This window comes from Xenopus laevis, chromosome 2L (assembly GCF_017654675.1).
Source record: "Xenopus laevis strain J_2021 chromosome 2L, Xenopus_laevis_v10.1, whole genome shotgun sequence".
Classification (NCBI taxonomy): domain Eukaryota; kingdom Metazoa; phylum Chordata; class Amphibia; order Anura; family Pipidae; genus Xenopus; species Xenopus laevis.
The window spans coordinates 111,983,327-112,000,220 of NC_054373.1; the positions used below are offsets into that span (position 1 = coordinate 111,983,327).

General features: G+C 35.0%; 1 protein-coding gene across 1 annotated transcript in view; it reads left to right on the top strand.

Annotated features, from left to right (window-relative positions):
- Positions 1-16,894, top strand: part of dmd.1.L (dystrophin, gene 1 L homeolog) — a 1,148,817-nt gene that overhangs the window by 432,905 nt on the left and 699,018 nt on the right. The window contains exons 20-21 of the mRNA XM_018244936.2: positions 3,210-3,451; positions 10,703-10,883. Of these exons, the coding sequence (XP_018100425.1) occupies positions 3,210-3,451; positions 10,703-10,883 (423 nt within the window). The remainder of the gene's footprint in view (positions 1-3,209; positions 3,452-10,702; positions 10,884-16,894) is intronic.

A 16,894-nucleotide genomic window follows, 5' to 3' on the forward strand; every position in this document is an offset into this window, starting at 1 on the left:
AGATTTTTAGAGTCTGGCTTTTTGCAGCATTGGAGTATAATAAATCTTGAAAAATTCAAGTTTTTTTCTTCTAAAGTTTCAAGTTTTCTAGTGAAAAAAACTTGAATTTTTCATGATTTTAACATTCAGATTTTAATAAATAACCCTCTAAAATTTCAGCAGTGGAATGACTAGCCACCTGGCTCTGACCCCTTATAAATGCTGTGCCCCTCAGCAGTTGCAGGGTCTGTTTCCTCCATAGTTACACCCCTGAGTTTCAGTAAAATGATTGGCGAGTTGGCATCATAGGTTGAGAAAAAAAACATTGATCAAGTTCAACATTTGTCCTAGTGAAATCTACCTGACCACTAGTTAATTACTTCTTATGGGGGCCCTGAGGACAGGACTTATATCTGTCTGTAAATGAATGACCCCTTCTATGGGGTATATTTATCAGAGTGAAGTTAGAAATCACCACAGTCCTCTAGAGTAAAATTCCGCCACTCTCCATTAATTTCTATGGGATTTTTAAAAGATTATTTATCAATGGGTGAAAGTGAAAGTTCATCCTTTGATAAATACGCCTTTCAAAATTCCATAGAAATGAATGGAGAGTGGCGGAATTTCACTCTAGCAGACTGTGGCAATCTTTAACTTCACTCTTTGATAAATATACCCCTATGTATCTAGCTAGCCAGGTTATCTTTTTGACCACCCACTCATAAATCCATTACTTAAATGAAGTTGGGTCCTGTAGCTTAGCAACAGCTGGAGAACCACATGCTTAAAATATTGAAGATGTAAAATATTATAGAAAATTACAATGAAGGCAACAGAAGTTTAATGTATCCAAGTCAATCAGAGCATTATTTACTCGCTACAATATGCATCTCTTAACAACTAAACTAATTTAATACAATATTTAAATACTTCAGCTGCATGAATATGCATTTCTTTTATAAATAAGTTGCCTTTAAAATGAATGTTTAATGAACCCAGTATAATTAGTTACTCAAAGGTAAACGCTGTTTTCATTCTGCTTCTCTTTTAGGTGTCATTAAAAACATTCTTCTATGACTGGCAGCATAAAAATCCTCACAACATTTCCATTTTTTTCTCCAGTTTTTCTGGTTAATGATAAGCACTCTTGACAGGTTTGCCTGTTAAAGTGTCAATTCTAATGTACTCGCAAGAAAAGTATGATTAAGGAATATTTATGCTCAATATATTATGCAATTTAATGCTGCATACACAAGACAGTAAAATGAATGGATGCACTTTAGATAATGACCCATGTCCTTTGGGAACACTGTATTTATCAATTCAATAATTCAGCAACAATTTGGAATGCATAATGTAATTGGATTATAGTTGTTTATGCCTTTACTTATTGTTTAATAAGCCATTGTAGGTTTCAGGCTTTCACACCTGAATGGTAGACCAACTGTTGCCATACTTTATAGACTTCATTTGTTTACACAACATCACTGTTCTGAAAACAAAGCTAATTTATATTTGTGTCATGCATATAGGCATGCATATAAGTGAGTGTTTTTAAAAATGCCCTAAAATTTACAGTTTCAATGGCAATGGCAACTATAAGACAGAATTTCACACTCGCATTGTGAATACATTTTCGCAAGTGGCTCGCAAATGAGACGGGTGTTTGCGTGAGTGTGCCCACTGTGTGAGGTTGTTGTGCACAAAAATAGCGGTGACAGTAACTTAAATTCACAATTTGCAAAACAGTTTCCTGAATATTTTCTCTGCCACCAAAGTTGTGGCGTAATTCAAACGCCATTTGCGATTTTTGACATTCAATTGCAAATCCGTTTGCGCACTCTTATTCCATTTTATAAATGTAACCATGTGCATTCGCAAAGTTTATAAATGAGCCCCACAGTGTCTGCTTAAAAAAACATATTTGTCCATCTTATTCATTCATGGGTTCAAAAGTGGGTTAAAATTTTTTAATTATTAGAATTGTGATGCTCAGATTGTGGAGAACTTGTCAAGTTATCACAAAATTCATATGAGTATTTTTATGCTTACAAGGAACATCAAGGAATATTTATAACAGGGAAGTGAATAATTTAGCATCTTTATACAAGTATTTAGGACCTAGTGTTTGTAATGGGGTTTACAGTAATGTGTAGCACCCATGCCTTAAGACTATGAAAAACATCTAAACATTATTAGTAGGACAATATTATGGCAGCTTAAATAACAAAGTACAAAATAGCTTTTGTTATTAAAAACATCATGAGTAAAAAATAAATAGAAGAACTGCCATTTTAAATAGGTCTCTACAGGTAGTGGCTTTACTGTACTTCAAAGCTTTCTGGATAATGGGTTCCTGGATAACAGAACCCAGATTTCCTTTCTGGTATTTAAGAAACTAACTTTACTTGTATATCATATTACATCCCAGCTTTTAATATGTAATAGGTTAAGAAATGGTAGGTTGTGCATCCTACTAGGCATTTTTTTTGTACAAAATAAGCACAACATTCATTAGTAATATATCAATGTTATATAACTTCTGTACCTGTATCCTGATGCCTCATTGGATTTCTAAGTCTGACTAAACCATTTTCTCTATATTGATTTTTGACTAGATTCTCCAAGAGTTGGAGGGGTCTTTTGAGCATCTCTGTATTATATCCATATACACTGTATTTGGAGGAGCATTGTTTTCTATTGTGATGTCACAAAAATGTAATGTTAGGCTAGGATATCAAAAGTGTAAAGGTGTAGTGTAATAAAAGTTGCAACATTTCCATTAACTTGTAGCAGCTTAGTAAGCAATCAACTTGCTCTAAGTGAATAACTGGTAACCTGTTTAAAGGAAGCAGCTGATCGGTTGTTGCTTGCCACTTCTATGCATACAATTGTATTAAGTGCCCCCAAAACCTTGATATTCTCACCCAAGTATTGTATAAGTTAGAATAGCATGGTAATATAGTAAATTATAGTCAATGGAAATGAGTGGATGGTAATTTAGTAATATGCAATAGCATCCCAACAGCACCAAAACCTGCACCATGTTGCATGTGTGGAATTGGAATAATTAATCAATGGCTATAATTTAAAACACAATCAATACATTTTCTACAGAGCATTGCAAAACTTGTATTGCAAAAAGGATTTTATTGTCTATTGTGTCATGTATAGAAACATACAAAAACATTTTTTCTATAATCACTGTGTATTTGTGTTTTTTCCCCTAGATGGTATAAATGCAGATAGCATCAAACAGTCCTCTCAGCATTTGAATAGCCGCTGGACAGACTTCTGTCAGTTACTGAGTGAAAGACTCTCCTGGTTGGAATATCAAAACAGTATCCTTGCCTTTTATACGCAGTTGCAGCAGCTTGAACAAAGAGTAATTAGTGCAGAAAACTGGCTAAAAGCACAAACTCAACCAACCTCAGAAACAGATACAGTCAAATTACATCTAGCAAAGTGCAAGGTAAGGGAAACTACTATATGTCACTATATAACCTCATTATATGGTTCTTGAAAAGATCTTGCTTTGACTATCAGAGCATTAAGCAATGTCATTCCCATGTCTAGAGTGCCCTGTTTAGTGGCTAAAACTGCATGGGCTTGAGTGTGTGGTGGGGCCCTGGACCTCTTACATCAGTGGAAGTGACATCACAACACATCATGCATGTGTGTGACATCCCTCTTGCTGCGACTCAGACCCAACACCCCCTACCCCACCATCTCTGCTGACGAATTTCATGAAAATATATCTCGCGGCAGGAATGAAGATATTTTTTTATTTTTAAAATATATTTATTTACAGTTATAGAAATAAGTCAAATCAACTGCACTGCAGTGTTTTTCTTGAAGACGTTTCACCAGTCATCCAACTGACTTTCTCAATTCAGAATAATTCGCACGTAGAATCTTGCTTTACTATATATCCTCTGGAATGTTGCCCCAATCAGTAAGTCTGCCTGTCCAGAATGCTTTAGCTTGGGGGGGGGGGGAGGGCTGTGCAGGTGCACTGAGAAAACAAACAAACAAATACTTTATGTGGAAGTTTAGTATTTGTAATGCTATAGTTTTAAATGTTTCCCTGCAGCCAGTTCAGGTCTTTATCAAGACAGTGCTCGGTGTGACCTGACATCTTTTACTACAATGCAGTTATAAATAAAACAATGAAGATAAACTAGTGGCAGGTCGGAATTTAACACAAGGTTCTGTGCCAAACCTGACAATTGAAAGGATTTACTTATATGTCTTTCAGAATACAATAAAATGGTTGTTAAAAAAAAGTGGTCAGTATCAGTCTGGGAATAAAGAGCTTTTATTTAGACAAAAATGAGCCTTATACTACTACAATCTTTCTTTAAATATTGCATTTGGAAATTTTCACTCTAAACCCTGCACTGCAGAACATCTGTAGTATATGGAATTCAGCAAAAACACACCAAAAAGCTTTGTGTATTTATTTTAACTAAAGCACCTTAACAGACTAGTTTTAAAAAAAGTAATTACCATATTATTGCTTCAGAAGGAATTATAAATTAAAGCAGAATCTCTTAGGGATATCCCACATTTCATCTGAACCTGTATCGAATATTGTGAACGTGAGACATCAAAGAGCACCCAAACCCAGTTTAAGCTTCCAAGTATTGCAGTCACTGAATATTTGAATTGCCTTGTCTGTGCAACAAATATAGTTTGCTGATTTATTATCAACATTCAGGTGTAGGTGCATCAGTGTTAAAAGAATTCTAGGGTTTCGACATGCAATGTGTTGCTCATCTGCAAAGGAATTCAGTGACTTCTAAAACATGGAATATGAATAGTGATGGGCGAATAAATTTGGCAGGCGCAAATTCACTGTAAATTTCCACGGATATTCACCGGTGTCAACAAATTTTGGATGCGAGTCGGAAAAGCCTCTCCCATCAAAACCATCGCAAGTCAATACTATTTGGATGCCCATTGACTTTAACGCCGGCGTCAAACTTGACACGGGCGTCAATTTTCGAGCTTCGAAAATTTTTCATCGTTTCGCCAATTTCGCTGGAGAAATTTGCCCATCACTTAATATGAATTTTCATTAATTATTCCTTGCTTTGCTCTAATTTTTACCATTTACAGGGGTGGTTCACCTTTGAGTTTACTTTTAGTATGATGTAGAGAGTGATATTCTGAGACAATTTATAATTGGTTTGCTAGGGTTCAAATTAAGATAGCAAACATGCATTGATTTGAACAAGAGACTGGAAAATGAATATGGGAGGATCTAAATCGAAAGATGAGTAGAAATAATAACAAATGTGTAGCTTTTCAGAGCATTTGTTTTTTAGATGGGGTCAGTGACCCCTATTTGAAAGATGGAAACATTCAGAAGAAAACGGCAAATAAGTAAAAAAACTATAAAAAAATAATTAATGAAGACCAGTTGAAAATTTGCTTAGAATTACCCATCCTATAATATACTAAAGGTTTACTGAAAGGTGCACCACTCCTTTAAATCAATCTAGCTGAGCTTCCTCAAGTCCCTTCTGTCTACATGAAAACCAATCAAATTACATGTGATAATGACACTCACCTACCAATTTCCTTCTATCCGCTGTGAAAAACCAGAAGGAGGGGAGACTGCCTATAGAACAAGGAAATCAGCCCATGAGATTATTAGACAAAAATTGGACTTTTAAATAGTGATGGGCAAATTGTTTCACCAAGCATGAATTTGCAGCCAAATTCCATATTACACCATTTGCAAATCATTTGTGAATCTGTGGTAAATATTTACAACGACAAAAAAGTCGCCGCAAGAAAAATGTCCATTGATTTTAATGCATTTGACAAATAGTTACTAAGACAAAAATATCAGCACAAGAAAGAATGGCCATTGACTTTAATGCATTTGGAATAAGGAAAAAAAGTCACCCACATAAAAAATTGTTGTGTGTCAAAGTTGTCACCTATTGACTTCAATTTGTTTTGCTATATTTTGCCTTTTCGCAAATTTTTCATCAGTTTTGATAATTTTTCCGCAAAACAAAACAGGACAGATTCATTTATTATGACTTCTAAATGATCCAAAGTAATCAGTTTTCAGGTGTGAGTTTATGTTTCATTTCACAAGAGGCCCTTTTGATATTGGTTATTACCACTTCAAGCCCTTGAGTAAGCCATAGCCATAAACCAATCTATGTGTCGGAGACATAACTGAAAATATGAAAAGATAACATAGGCAAACAGCAGTCTGACACTTTATTACATATTCCTGCGCTTCTGTTGCCAGATTCACTGAGCACAACAGTATTTTATCCTGCAGCAATAGAGGCTAAACAATGAACCATGCTCGTGTGAGCCGTATTTTAGTGAAATGGACAAAATAATGGTTCTCAAGATCAGCTGTATCTGGCGACGCTTTTATTATGTGAAGTAAACTAAAATTTATAGTACATTTCATGAACTTCATGATCAGTGGCACTGATCCAGTCAAGAAAACTTATTGGTAAGATAACTTTGGCGGAAAATCTAATGTTATAAAACTCTAAAATCTGTGTGCTGGCCATATAATATATTTTACTCACAACTATATTAGGTGCACTTTTTTGTTTTTGCCAATGTTCCACTGAGTGGGTTGTTGCAATTCTCTGCCAACAGCTTCACCCCCTTATTTATTTTAGGAATTTGCAATTAAAGATGTACAGTATTTAATTAATATGTAAAGCTCCATTTCAGAAATAGAGAAAAGCGTAGAACTGCTGTACTTTTATCACTTATCCGATTTTAAAAATATAGCATTGTTTAGTGTCATACAAAACCAGTATAGCCCATTTTGGATAGACCAGAGACAATTCTTTGAATATTTAAAGGGATACTGTCATGGGAAAAAATTTTTTTTTTCAAAATGAATCAGTTAATAGTGCTGCTCCAGCAGAATTCTGCACTGAAATCCATTTCTCAAAAGAGCAAACAGATTTTTTTATATTCAATTTTGAAATCTGACATGGGGCTAGACATTTTGACAATTTCCCAGCTGCCCCAAGTCATGTGACTTGTGCTCTGATAAACTTCAATCACTCTTTACTGCTGTACTGCAAGTTGGAGTGATATCACCCCTCCCTTTTTTCCCCCAGCAGCCAAACAAAAGAACAGTGGGAAGGTAACGAGATAGCAGCTCCCTAACACAAGATAACAGCTGCCTGGTAGATCTAAGAACAGCACTCAATAGTAAAAACCCATGTCCCACTGAGACTCCTTCAGTTACATTGAGAAGGAGAAACAGCAGCCTGCCAGAAAGTATTTCTCTCCTGAAGTGCAGGCACAAGTCACATGACCAGGGGCAGCTGGGAAATTGACAAAATGTCTAGCCCCATGTCAGATTTCAAAATGGAATATAAAAAAATCTGTTTGCTCTTTTGAGAAATGGATTTCAGTGCAGAATTCTGCTGGAGCAGCACTATTAACTGATTCGTTTTGAAAAAAAATGTTTTTCCCATGACAGTATCCCTTTAATAACATTTTTTAAAAGGCTGTAGAATTGGCAGAATGTTTAAATAAATGTTGGATTCAAAGGAGTGAAAAATTGTCAGGAATGTATAAGGGATGCACTAATTTACAATTATAATTTATAATTTGCATATGCAAATTAATAAAATCATCCTGTACATTCCTGTACTTTTGCTTGTCAAAGGCAAGCAGTAAATACAGGGCTTGTGTTTTGGATGCCCATTTAGGAAGGATGTAATTTAAAGTGCAAGGGGTACAAGAAATTATTTGAGCAGCACTCCGATTATGGTGAAAAAATTGAGGCTTTATTTGTGCCTCAAGCTAAGTGACGTTTCGAGCTTTTCCAGACCCTTATCAAGCTTACAAAAACGTGTAATAAACAATCCTTAAATAGTGACAAAAAGGAACACCAAGAGCCCCAATAGTGTAATATGTTTTTACAAGGAGTAATGGTAGAGTAAACAAGTTAATACTCACAAACCAGGGTTACCGATAGGCAACCACTGTATAGGCAGGTGGGGAAATTATCCTGACCCCACTCAGGAATAAGACGTCGCTCTCTGTAGAAGAAGAAAACGGGGATAATACCGCTCCACTCGGGGTGGAATCGATATGGTAGTAAGACAAAACAGAGGTGGAACGGGAGCAAAAACCACAGTGTCTTTGTATAAACAGAGGCGTCTGGCGTGTATATACAAAGACACTGTGGTTTTTGCTCCCGTTCCGTATTGCCTGATGAAGCAGGAAATGCCTGCGAAACGTGTTGCAATACTGTTTTGTGAATAAACTATTATTGAAAATTACCACTTTCGTTGGTGTCTGCTTGGAGGAGGTAAGTTCATTACTACCACCTCTGAATTACCCATTGGGTTTTTAAGTGCTTTTAGCTATTTTTATCCTTTTGGCGCCTCTGTTTTGTTTTACTACCAATCCTTAAATAGTGTTAAGAGGGGGAGGCTCACTCAATTCCAAACATCTCTCCCAATCAGTGCCACCGACATTCACCTTGTGACTAATTAAGTGCATGGATAAAAACATACATAGTAGCTGTTTGTGTTTGTTGGATTAAAGTGCAAGGGGGACACCCAAGGGCATCCAAAGGTATGCGCAAATGTCACTCCAGGAGGCCCCTCATAAATACAGTGCTGCTGACTGCAGACATTGCTATAGTCATAGGAACCATGCGGTTTTTTGTGCTCCGTTTGAGAATTCAAGGGAGCTGGTTAAGTGCAGTGACACCACACCATTGCAGTCTCCACACTCGTTTTTGTACTTTGCAGCTGGCAAAATGCACTTTTCAAGTTCAAATTGCCATATATTTTACCCACAATGTATAATTTTCCCCAGATTATTGGATAAAGGGAAAATATATATTTATATCCTTTAGGAGATGCAGGAGAGATTGGCCCTCTGCTACTCGTTACTGTATGAATAGTGCCAGTGTGGGTTCTTGTAGGAACATGAACATTACCTGTAAACACTTCCGAAAGACTTAAGAGCTTCCCAGTAACAGCACTGAGAGGTTATATGTATTTAAGGAGGCATCTAAGTACAGAAAAATAGTTAAGCGTTTAGCATATCATTGTTTACATAAGACTTTTTTTAACATCTTCACATTTGTGATCTAAATAAGCAATTATCTTTTGCTGGTCATTAACTCTACTGTTGTTTTTAACTGTGGGCTTCTGTCGTAATTTTTGATGAATTTAGATGCAGCTACTCAACATCATTATTGCATTTAATTAATATAACACCTCTCAGCTGGTTTCTCATCTTACTACAGAAAATAGGTGAGCATTTACCAGTTTACACACACCTATTGGCTTTTTTAACATCTTCACCTGTTTAAACATTTATAATTGAAATAAGCAATTATCATTTGCTGAGTCGGCAGCTTTTATTGCACCATGTATGGCCACCTTAATTCCTGTAGTCCTCCAGATTGATCAACAATTACTAGTGATTTGAATAAGGACATCTAATCATGCCTTTGCAAAGACAGATTTCTATATCTAGAAAGAGATAGGAAACAAATATTCCCTGAAGCAACTGAACGCAGGAGTTGTATCATGTTTAAATATAAAATCAATCGATATGTATAGGATCTGGAAAGCTCAGAATTCCTGGAAGGTCATCTCTAGTGATGGGCGAATAAATTAGCCTGGCATGAATTTGCGGCAAATTCCTGCGTTTCGCCACTAGTGAATAAATCTCCCGCGAAAATTCACCGGTGAAGATTTTCTATTTTCACTATTTTTCCGTGAAAACGTTCAAAATGCTCTATTTTTTCATTAAAACGTTCGAATTTCATGAATTTTGCGTGAAAACAGTCGAATTACAACATTTGTTTGTGAACTTTCCAATTTAACGATTTTTCGCCATTTTGTGAATTTTACGCGAAATTCTCAAATTTTTCTGCGAAGCAAAACGGGAGAGAATCGCCCATAACTAGTCATCTCCCATAGACTCCGTTATAAGCAAATAATTGAAATAATTTTCTTTTTCCCTGTAATAATAAAACAGTACATTATACTTGATCCCAACTAAGAAATAATAGTCCATATTGGTAGCAAAACAATCCTATTGGTTTTATTTAATGTTTAATTCATATTGTAGCAGACTTAAAGTATGGTGTTTCAAATTATTCAGACTCCCATTGACTTTAATGCATTTGGACCAAATAGTCACGAGTAAAAAAATTGTCGCTTACGTCAAAATTATTTTGATGCCCATTGAGTTCAATGCGTTTTGCGAATTTTGCGGTAAATTCGTACATTTTTCAGAAAATTTGCTATAAAGTTGCAGGTTATAATGTTGTAAGTTATAATAGCTCATAGTGCCTCAGAGCAGGCATGCAGTATTAGATGATAACAACCTTAGGGAAATATGGAAAAAACGTACAGGAAAACATGCACTTTGTCTGAAATTGTGTGGAATCACAACAAATTTTACAGTAGTTATTAGCACTTTCCCGGCTGCAAGGAAAGTGTTTTTTGTTAAATATGACATGATCAATATTTTTTTAAAGAGCATTAACCATCATAACCACTTGGCAAAAATTTTTTTTAAAAAAAAGAGAGATGGTGATCCTGGCCCATACTGTGTGAACTTTTCATCGCTATGACTATAATTCCATTCACCTTACCGGAATTATTATAGTTCTTTATGATATTATAATATTTGCATGTGTTGTTTCACACAATTTAACACTTTCCTATCATTTTCAAAACAGGATGAAGTTGCCCGTCTGTCAGCTCTTAAACCTGAAATTGGATCTTTGCAAGTTCAGGGAACAGAATTGAAAGAGAAGGAACAGAGGCCAATGTTTCTGGAAGCAGATGTAGCAGCTTTTGTTAATCACTATAATCAAGTTCTTTCCAGCTTACAATCTAGAGAAAAACAGCTTCAGAACAGTAAGTACTACCAACAAACATATGGAGCCATCTTTATTAAGTAATTCTAAACTATAAGAAGCCTTATGGTCTATTCATGTGAGTAGGCTGTTTGTTATCTCATGAATTAACACTTGCAAAAGTATTATTTATAGATATTAAGGGGAAGATTTATCAAAGGTCGAATTGCGAAGTGAAATATACTTCGAAATTCGACCATCGAATGGCTATACTTCGACATCGAATATCGAAGTCTAAGTTTTTTTTACCGTATTGACCGTTTTGCATTTAAAGTAAAATCGTTCGATCAAACAATTAAATCGTTCGAAACTAACAATTCGAACAAATTTAGCGTATGATCGAATGATTTTACTTTGACTACAAAAAACGTAGAAAAATGCATTAGAAGGTCCCCATAGGCTAACATAGCACTTCGGCAGGTTTAACTTGGCGAACTATTGAAGTAGAAGTTTTTTTAAGAGACAGTACTTCGGTTATCGAATGGTCGAATATTCGAATGATTTTACTTCGAATCGAAGTCAAAGTAAATTCAAAGTCGTAGTATCCTAATCGATGGTCAAAGTATCCAAAAAATTACATTGAATTTCGAATTTTTTTACTTCGAAAATTCCCTCAAATTCACTTTGACTCTTGATAAATCTGCCCCTAAGTATAAAAAAGTATGAAGTGTTCTTTTTGACTTATTTCTGAATATTTTTGTTAATTTTTAGGTAAAATGTCTAGAGAACAAAAAATGCTCTATTCTACATACAGTCGTATGAAAATATTTGGGACACCTTTCTCAGCCTGCATAATCATTTACTCCACTTTCAACAAAAAAGATAACAGTGGTATGTCTTTCACTTCCCAGGAACATCTAAATACTGGGGTGTTTTCTGAACAAAGATTTTTAGTAAAGCAGAATTCAGTTGTATGAAATTAAATCACATGTGAAAAACTGGCTGTGCAAAAATGTGGGTACCCTTGTAATTTGGCTAATTTTAATACATGTAACTGCTCAATACTGATTACCGGCAGCACCAAATTGGTTGGATTAGCTTGTTAAGCCTTGAACTTCATGAGCAGGTGGGTCCAATCATGAGAAAATGTATTTAAGGTGGCCAATTGCAAGCTGTGCGTCTGTTTGACACTCCTCTGAAGAGTGACAGCAACTCTCAAAAGATCTGAAAACAAAGATCGTGAGACTGGTTACAGACAACCCAAATATCATCTACAAAGACCTGCAAGAACATGTTGCTGCAGATGGTGTATCTGTACATCGTTCTACAATTCAATGCAATTTGCACAAAGAACATCTGTATGGCAGGGTGATGAGAAAGAAGCCCTTTCGGCACTCACGCAGAGTCTCTTGTTGTAGGCAAAAGCTCATTTAGACAAGCCACAGTCATTTGGAACAAAGTGCTTTGGACTGATGAGACAAAAATGTTATTTGGTCATAACAAAAAGCTCTTTGCATGGTGGAAAAAGAACACCGCATTCCAAGAAAAACACCTGCTACCTACTGTCAAATTTGGTGGATGTTCCATCATGCTGTGGGGCTGTGTGGCTAGTTCAGGGACTGGAGGGTTAAAGTCGAGGGTCGGATGAATTCAACCCAATATCAACAAATTCTTCAGGATAAAGTTCAAGCATCATTCACAAAGTTGAAGTTACGCAGGGGTTGGATATTCCAATAAAACAATGACCCTAAACACACTTCAAAATCTACAAAGGCATTTTTGCAGAGGGAGAAGTACAATATTCTGGAATGCCTGTCACAGAAAATCTATGTGATTTGAAGCAGTCTGTCCATGCTTGGCAGCATCAAATTAAACTGAACTGGAGAGATTTTGTATGGACAAATGGTCCAAAATACCACCATCCAGACACCCATCAAAGACTATAGGAGGCGTCTAGAGGCTGTTACATTTGCAAAAGCAGTTTCAACTAAGTAGTTATGTAATATCTCTGTTGGGGTGCCCAAATTTATGCACCTTTCTAAGTTTGTTATGATGCATATTGCATATTTTCTGTAAATCCAATAAACTTTATGTCACTGCTGAAATACTACTGTTTCAATAAGGCATATTGGAAGTTGCTACTTTGAAATCTCAGCCAATGATAAACAAAACGCCAAAGAATTAAGTGGGGGTCCCAAACTTTTTCATATGACTGTATATTTAACTATGAGTTCTTGAAAATAGAATTACAATTCTAAAAAAACAGTATCTCCATGTAACTTTATAAAAAGATATTTGCCCACATATATTTGCCTACATATGCAGCGACGGGCAATTTCAAAATGGTGCTAGCTTCCTATAAGGTTCAGACATTTGATGCTAAGTCAAAACTGAGTATTAAAACCAAAAACGATGGAAGATTGTGGAGAGCGAAAATATATATGCTTGAATTCTTTCTTTAGTATAAAATAATCTTTTAAATTGAGAAAATATTCTTGCTTTCTTATTCTTGAGCACTAATTTCTCTATTCATCAAAAAATTACAATCATCAATAATCATCAACAATCATCCATCTTACCTAGTTCTAAGAATAAGTGAATGTTTTGCCTAATACGGATTCACTGAGAAATTCACATTTTGACAATTGGTAAGAATATTCACGAATCTGCATTAGAATCTCGTCTTGTGTTTTGTCTGGGAAGGTTCTCATTTATCCAGGTCATGTTATGTCTATATTAATATGTCAAATCAACTGGATTTGCTGGATTTTTGTCTTTCTGTTGAAGACATTTTATTTGAGATTTGCTTTCTCAATTCTGAATGGCTTGAACAAAGATCTTTCTGGAATTAAATCCCCTGGAATCTTGCTCCAATCAGCATAATCTGTTTAATTCTATTATAAGCAGCATGGGGTCAGAGACCTCATGGAGGTAAGGTGTTGATTGTATTAGCACGATTTGAGCTAAGAGATGTTATTAAACCATCCAGGGAGAGATGCCAAAACAGCATTGTATGTGCATTGTAGCTTTAATAACACCTCGTGGCTCTAATTATGCTAATACAATACTATAGATATGTCTTATTTTTTGTTTTGCTGGTAAAGAATGCAAGAGAAAAAGCCAATTGACATGCATGTCCCTTTGCATGTGACAAGAAAAAGTTTGGAGAAAAAACAGCCATTGATTCTTAGACATTTGCCATGAGAATAGACAAGACAGAAATGCTCACTGGCTCCAATGTCTTTGGCCATTTTGTGAATGTTTCCACATTTTGCAACATTTTTGGTGTGATCAAAGAGGACAGTTTCGCTCATCAATACATTCTGCTTCCAAATTGTTGTAACACCTTTTTTTACATGATCCAGTATCTCACTCGCAACTTCTTGACCTCCTGCAATTTGGCTTCTGCCCAAAACACTCAATAGGAACTGCATTCACCAAAGCAACCAATTATCTTCTACTGGCAAAGTCTAAAGGCCACTCACCATTCTAGATTTATAAACTGATACAGTTGATCACCAACTCCACACTCTCTCTGTCTATACTACTTTCTCTAGGAAAACTTATTTAGTAATTTGTACACCTATACCATCTTGCTGATGATATCTACCACAATAGTCCAGACCTCTCTTCTTTAGTACTTCCCCATGTTACACCATTATCTTTCCCTGTACTCCAGGTTTCACTCATAGTAAACAGCATCACTTTTCACACAACCACATAGGCACATAGGAAGTTATTTTTCACTTCCACCTATCTTTTATACCCTGCATCCAAACCTTTGCCAGATCCTGTTGCTTTCATCTGTGCAATATTGCCATTATACAGCATGACTTCAGCTCAACTTAGAAACAACTAAAAGTATTTAGTCTCTTACTACTTCTTATAGTAATAACACTCAAGAGCTGCAATCTATAAAGCCAGTCTCAAGGGCCAAAGTCTCTTGGAATGTTTGTCTTGGAATATAGCCCCCAGTCCACAAGGGCCCAAATATTGAGTTTCAAAAATGATACTCCAGAGAGTTCTATTCAAAGTTAAAAATCAATATTTTTATTTTAAATTTAAATTTAAAAAAGTAGGCATACAGACCCATTGATGTTCCGCCTTATGCATTTCATACCCACTGGTACTTAATCATAGGCACTATAGGTGCCTATGATTAAGTACCAGTGGGTATGAAATGCGTAAGGCGGAATATCAATGGGTCTGTATGCCTACTTTTTTGAATTTTGTAATTAATAAAAATATTGATTTTTTACTTTTTAATTGGGTATGACTGAGTTATGACCATGTTTTAATAGTCAATAGCATGTATTTGTTAACATTCATTCAATCCTCATATTGTTAAACAAACATCCGGACTATAAAAGAAACTACAGGTATGGGATCCTTAATTCTACTTTTTAAGCTATTTTCTAAATCAGTACCTTTTACTTCATCCTAACTAAACTGCATAAATCCATAAAATCAAGTGGTAAAACAATCCTATTAGTTTTATTTAATGTATAAATGTTTTTAGCTGACTTAAGGTATGTTGATCCAAATTACCAAAAGGACAGCTTATCTGGAAACCCCCAGGTTCAAAGCATTCTGAATAATAGATCATATAACTGTACTTGTATTTAAAAAAGCTTTTGCTAATCTAACTGGTAAAGCATGATTTAATTATGTTGTTATTAACAACATTAGCACAGTGCTTGATTGAGCAAAGTATGTTTCACCATCTACCAATGTTTGACAGCAAATCTATTCAATAAATATTTCTTCTCTTACAAGGCCTGTTTTTAGAATAACTGCAATCCAAACCTAAAAGCTGGTGATACATATTAGTTATTTTGCAGTATGCCACTCACTTTCAAATAAGGTTTAAAAAGGATAAAACATGAAAACATATTGAATTATTCAATCCCACTTCCATCTAGCATTTGGAAAATCTAAGTAGAAATTGATATAAATTGGAAATGGAAGCTAATGCAACGTCTTTTGAATGCTAGCTGTACTATATTGAATTTGTCTATGGACTTTGGATTACTTTTACAGAAGAAATTTGTATTTTGCCTGACTGGAGTCATTGTTCTTTGTTCAAAGCAGGTCCTTTAAACTGTGTGATTACATTTATAACTATAAAGGCAAGCTGCAGTGATGTGGTTTTATTTGTCCCAATCCTATATTTTCCTATAAACACCATATTTTTGTTGTTGTTAGCATGATACATTATTCAATGCCTATAATGTTCTGTATAAAAACTTTTTATACAGCTAAAATTGTAATACTTTTAAGCAATGGGCTTGATATGGGCTTCAGCTTACTTTATTTTTTATAATGGCTAAACCTGAAATTATCTAGTGCTGTGCCTTGTAGTATGTAGCATACCATTATTAAATATTAATGTTCTCTTAGACAACATAAAGAAATCCAAAAAATTGTTCAGCTAAAGGTAATGCTTAATCTAAACAGCACTGGCTGAATTTAAACTTTCATTGCATTTTCTAAGCTAAAGGGGCATGTTTACTAACATTGGAGATAAATATCTGGAGAGATTTCTGGAGATATTGCCCATAGCAACCAATTGATTTTGTTTTCTAAGTTATAGGTAGCTGTTTAAATCTAATTGATGATTGGTTGTCATGGGCAACATCTCCAGAAATCTCTCCAGATATTTATCTCAATGTTAGTAAACATGCCCCAAAGTACGGAAGAGCACTTGGGGCCAGCAAAAAAAAAAAAAAAATCGGATAAATTATGACTTTTTAGATCTCATAATTATTACTTTTTATCTCATAATTATGACTTTAAAAGGTCGAAATTATGACTATTAATATCATAATTATGATGTTTTAACTCACAATTTGATAAATTATGAGTTTTTAAATCTCATAATTATGACTTTTAAACTCATAATTATTTACCGAAGAGCACTGGGTCAGTAAAAAAAAAATTCTGATGACTTACTGCATGACTTTTAAACCTCATTATGATTTTAATCTCATAATTATGATTTTTAATTTCATAATTATGATTTTTGATCTCATAATTATGACTTTAAAAAGTTGAAATTATGACTTTTAATCT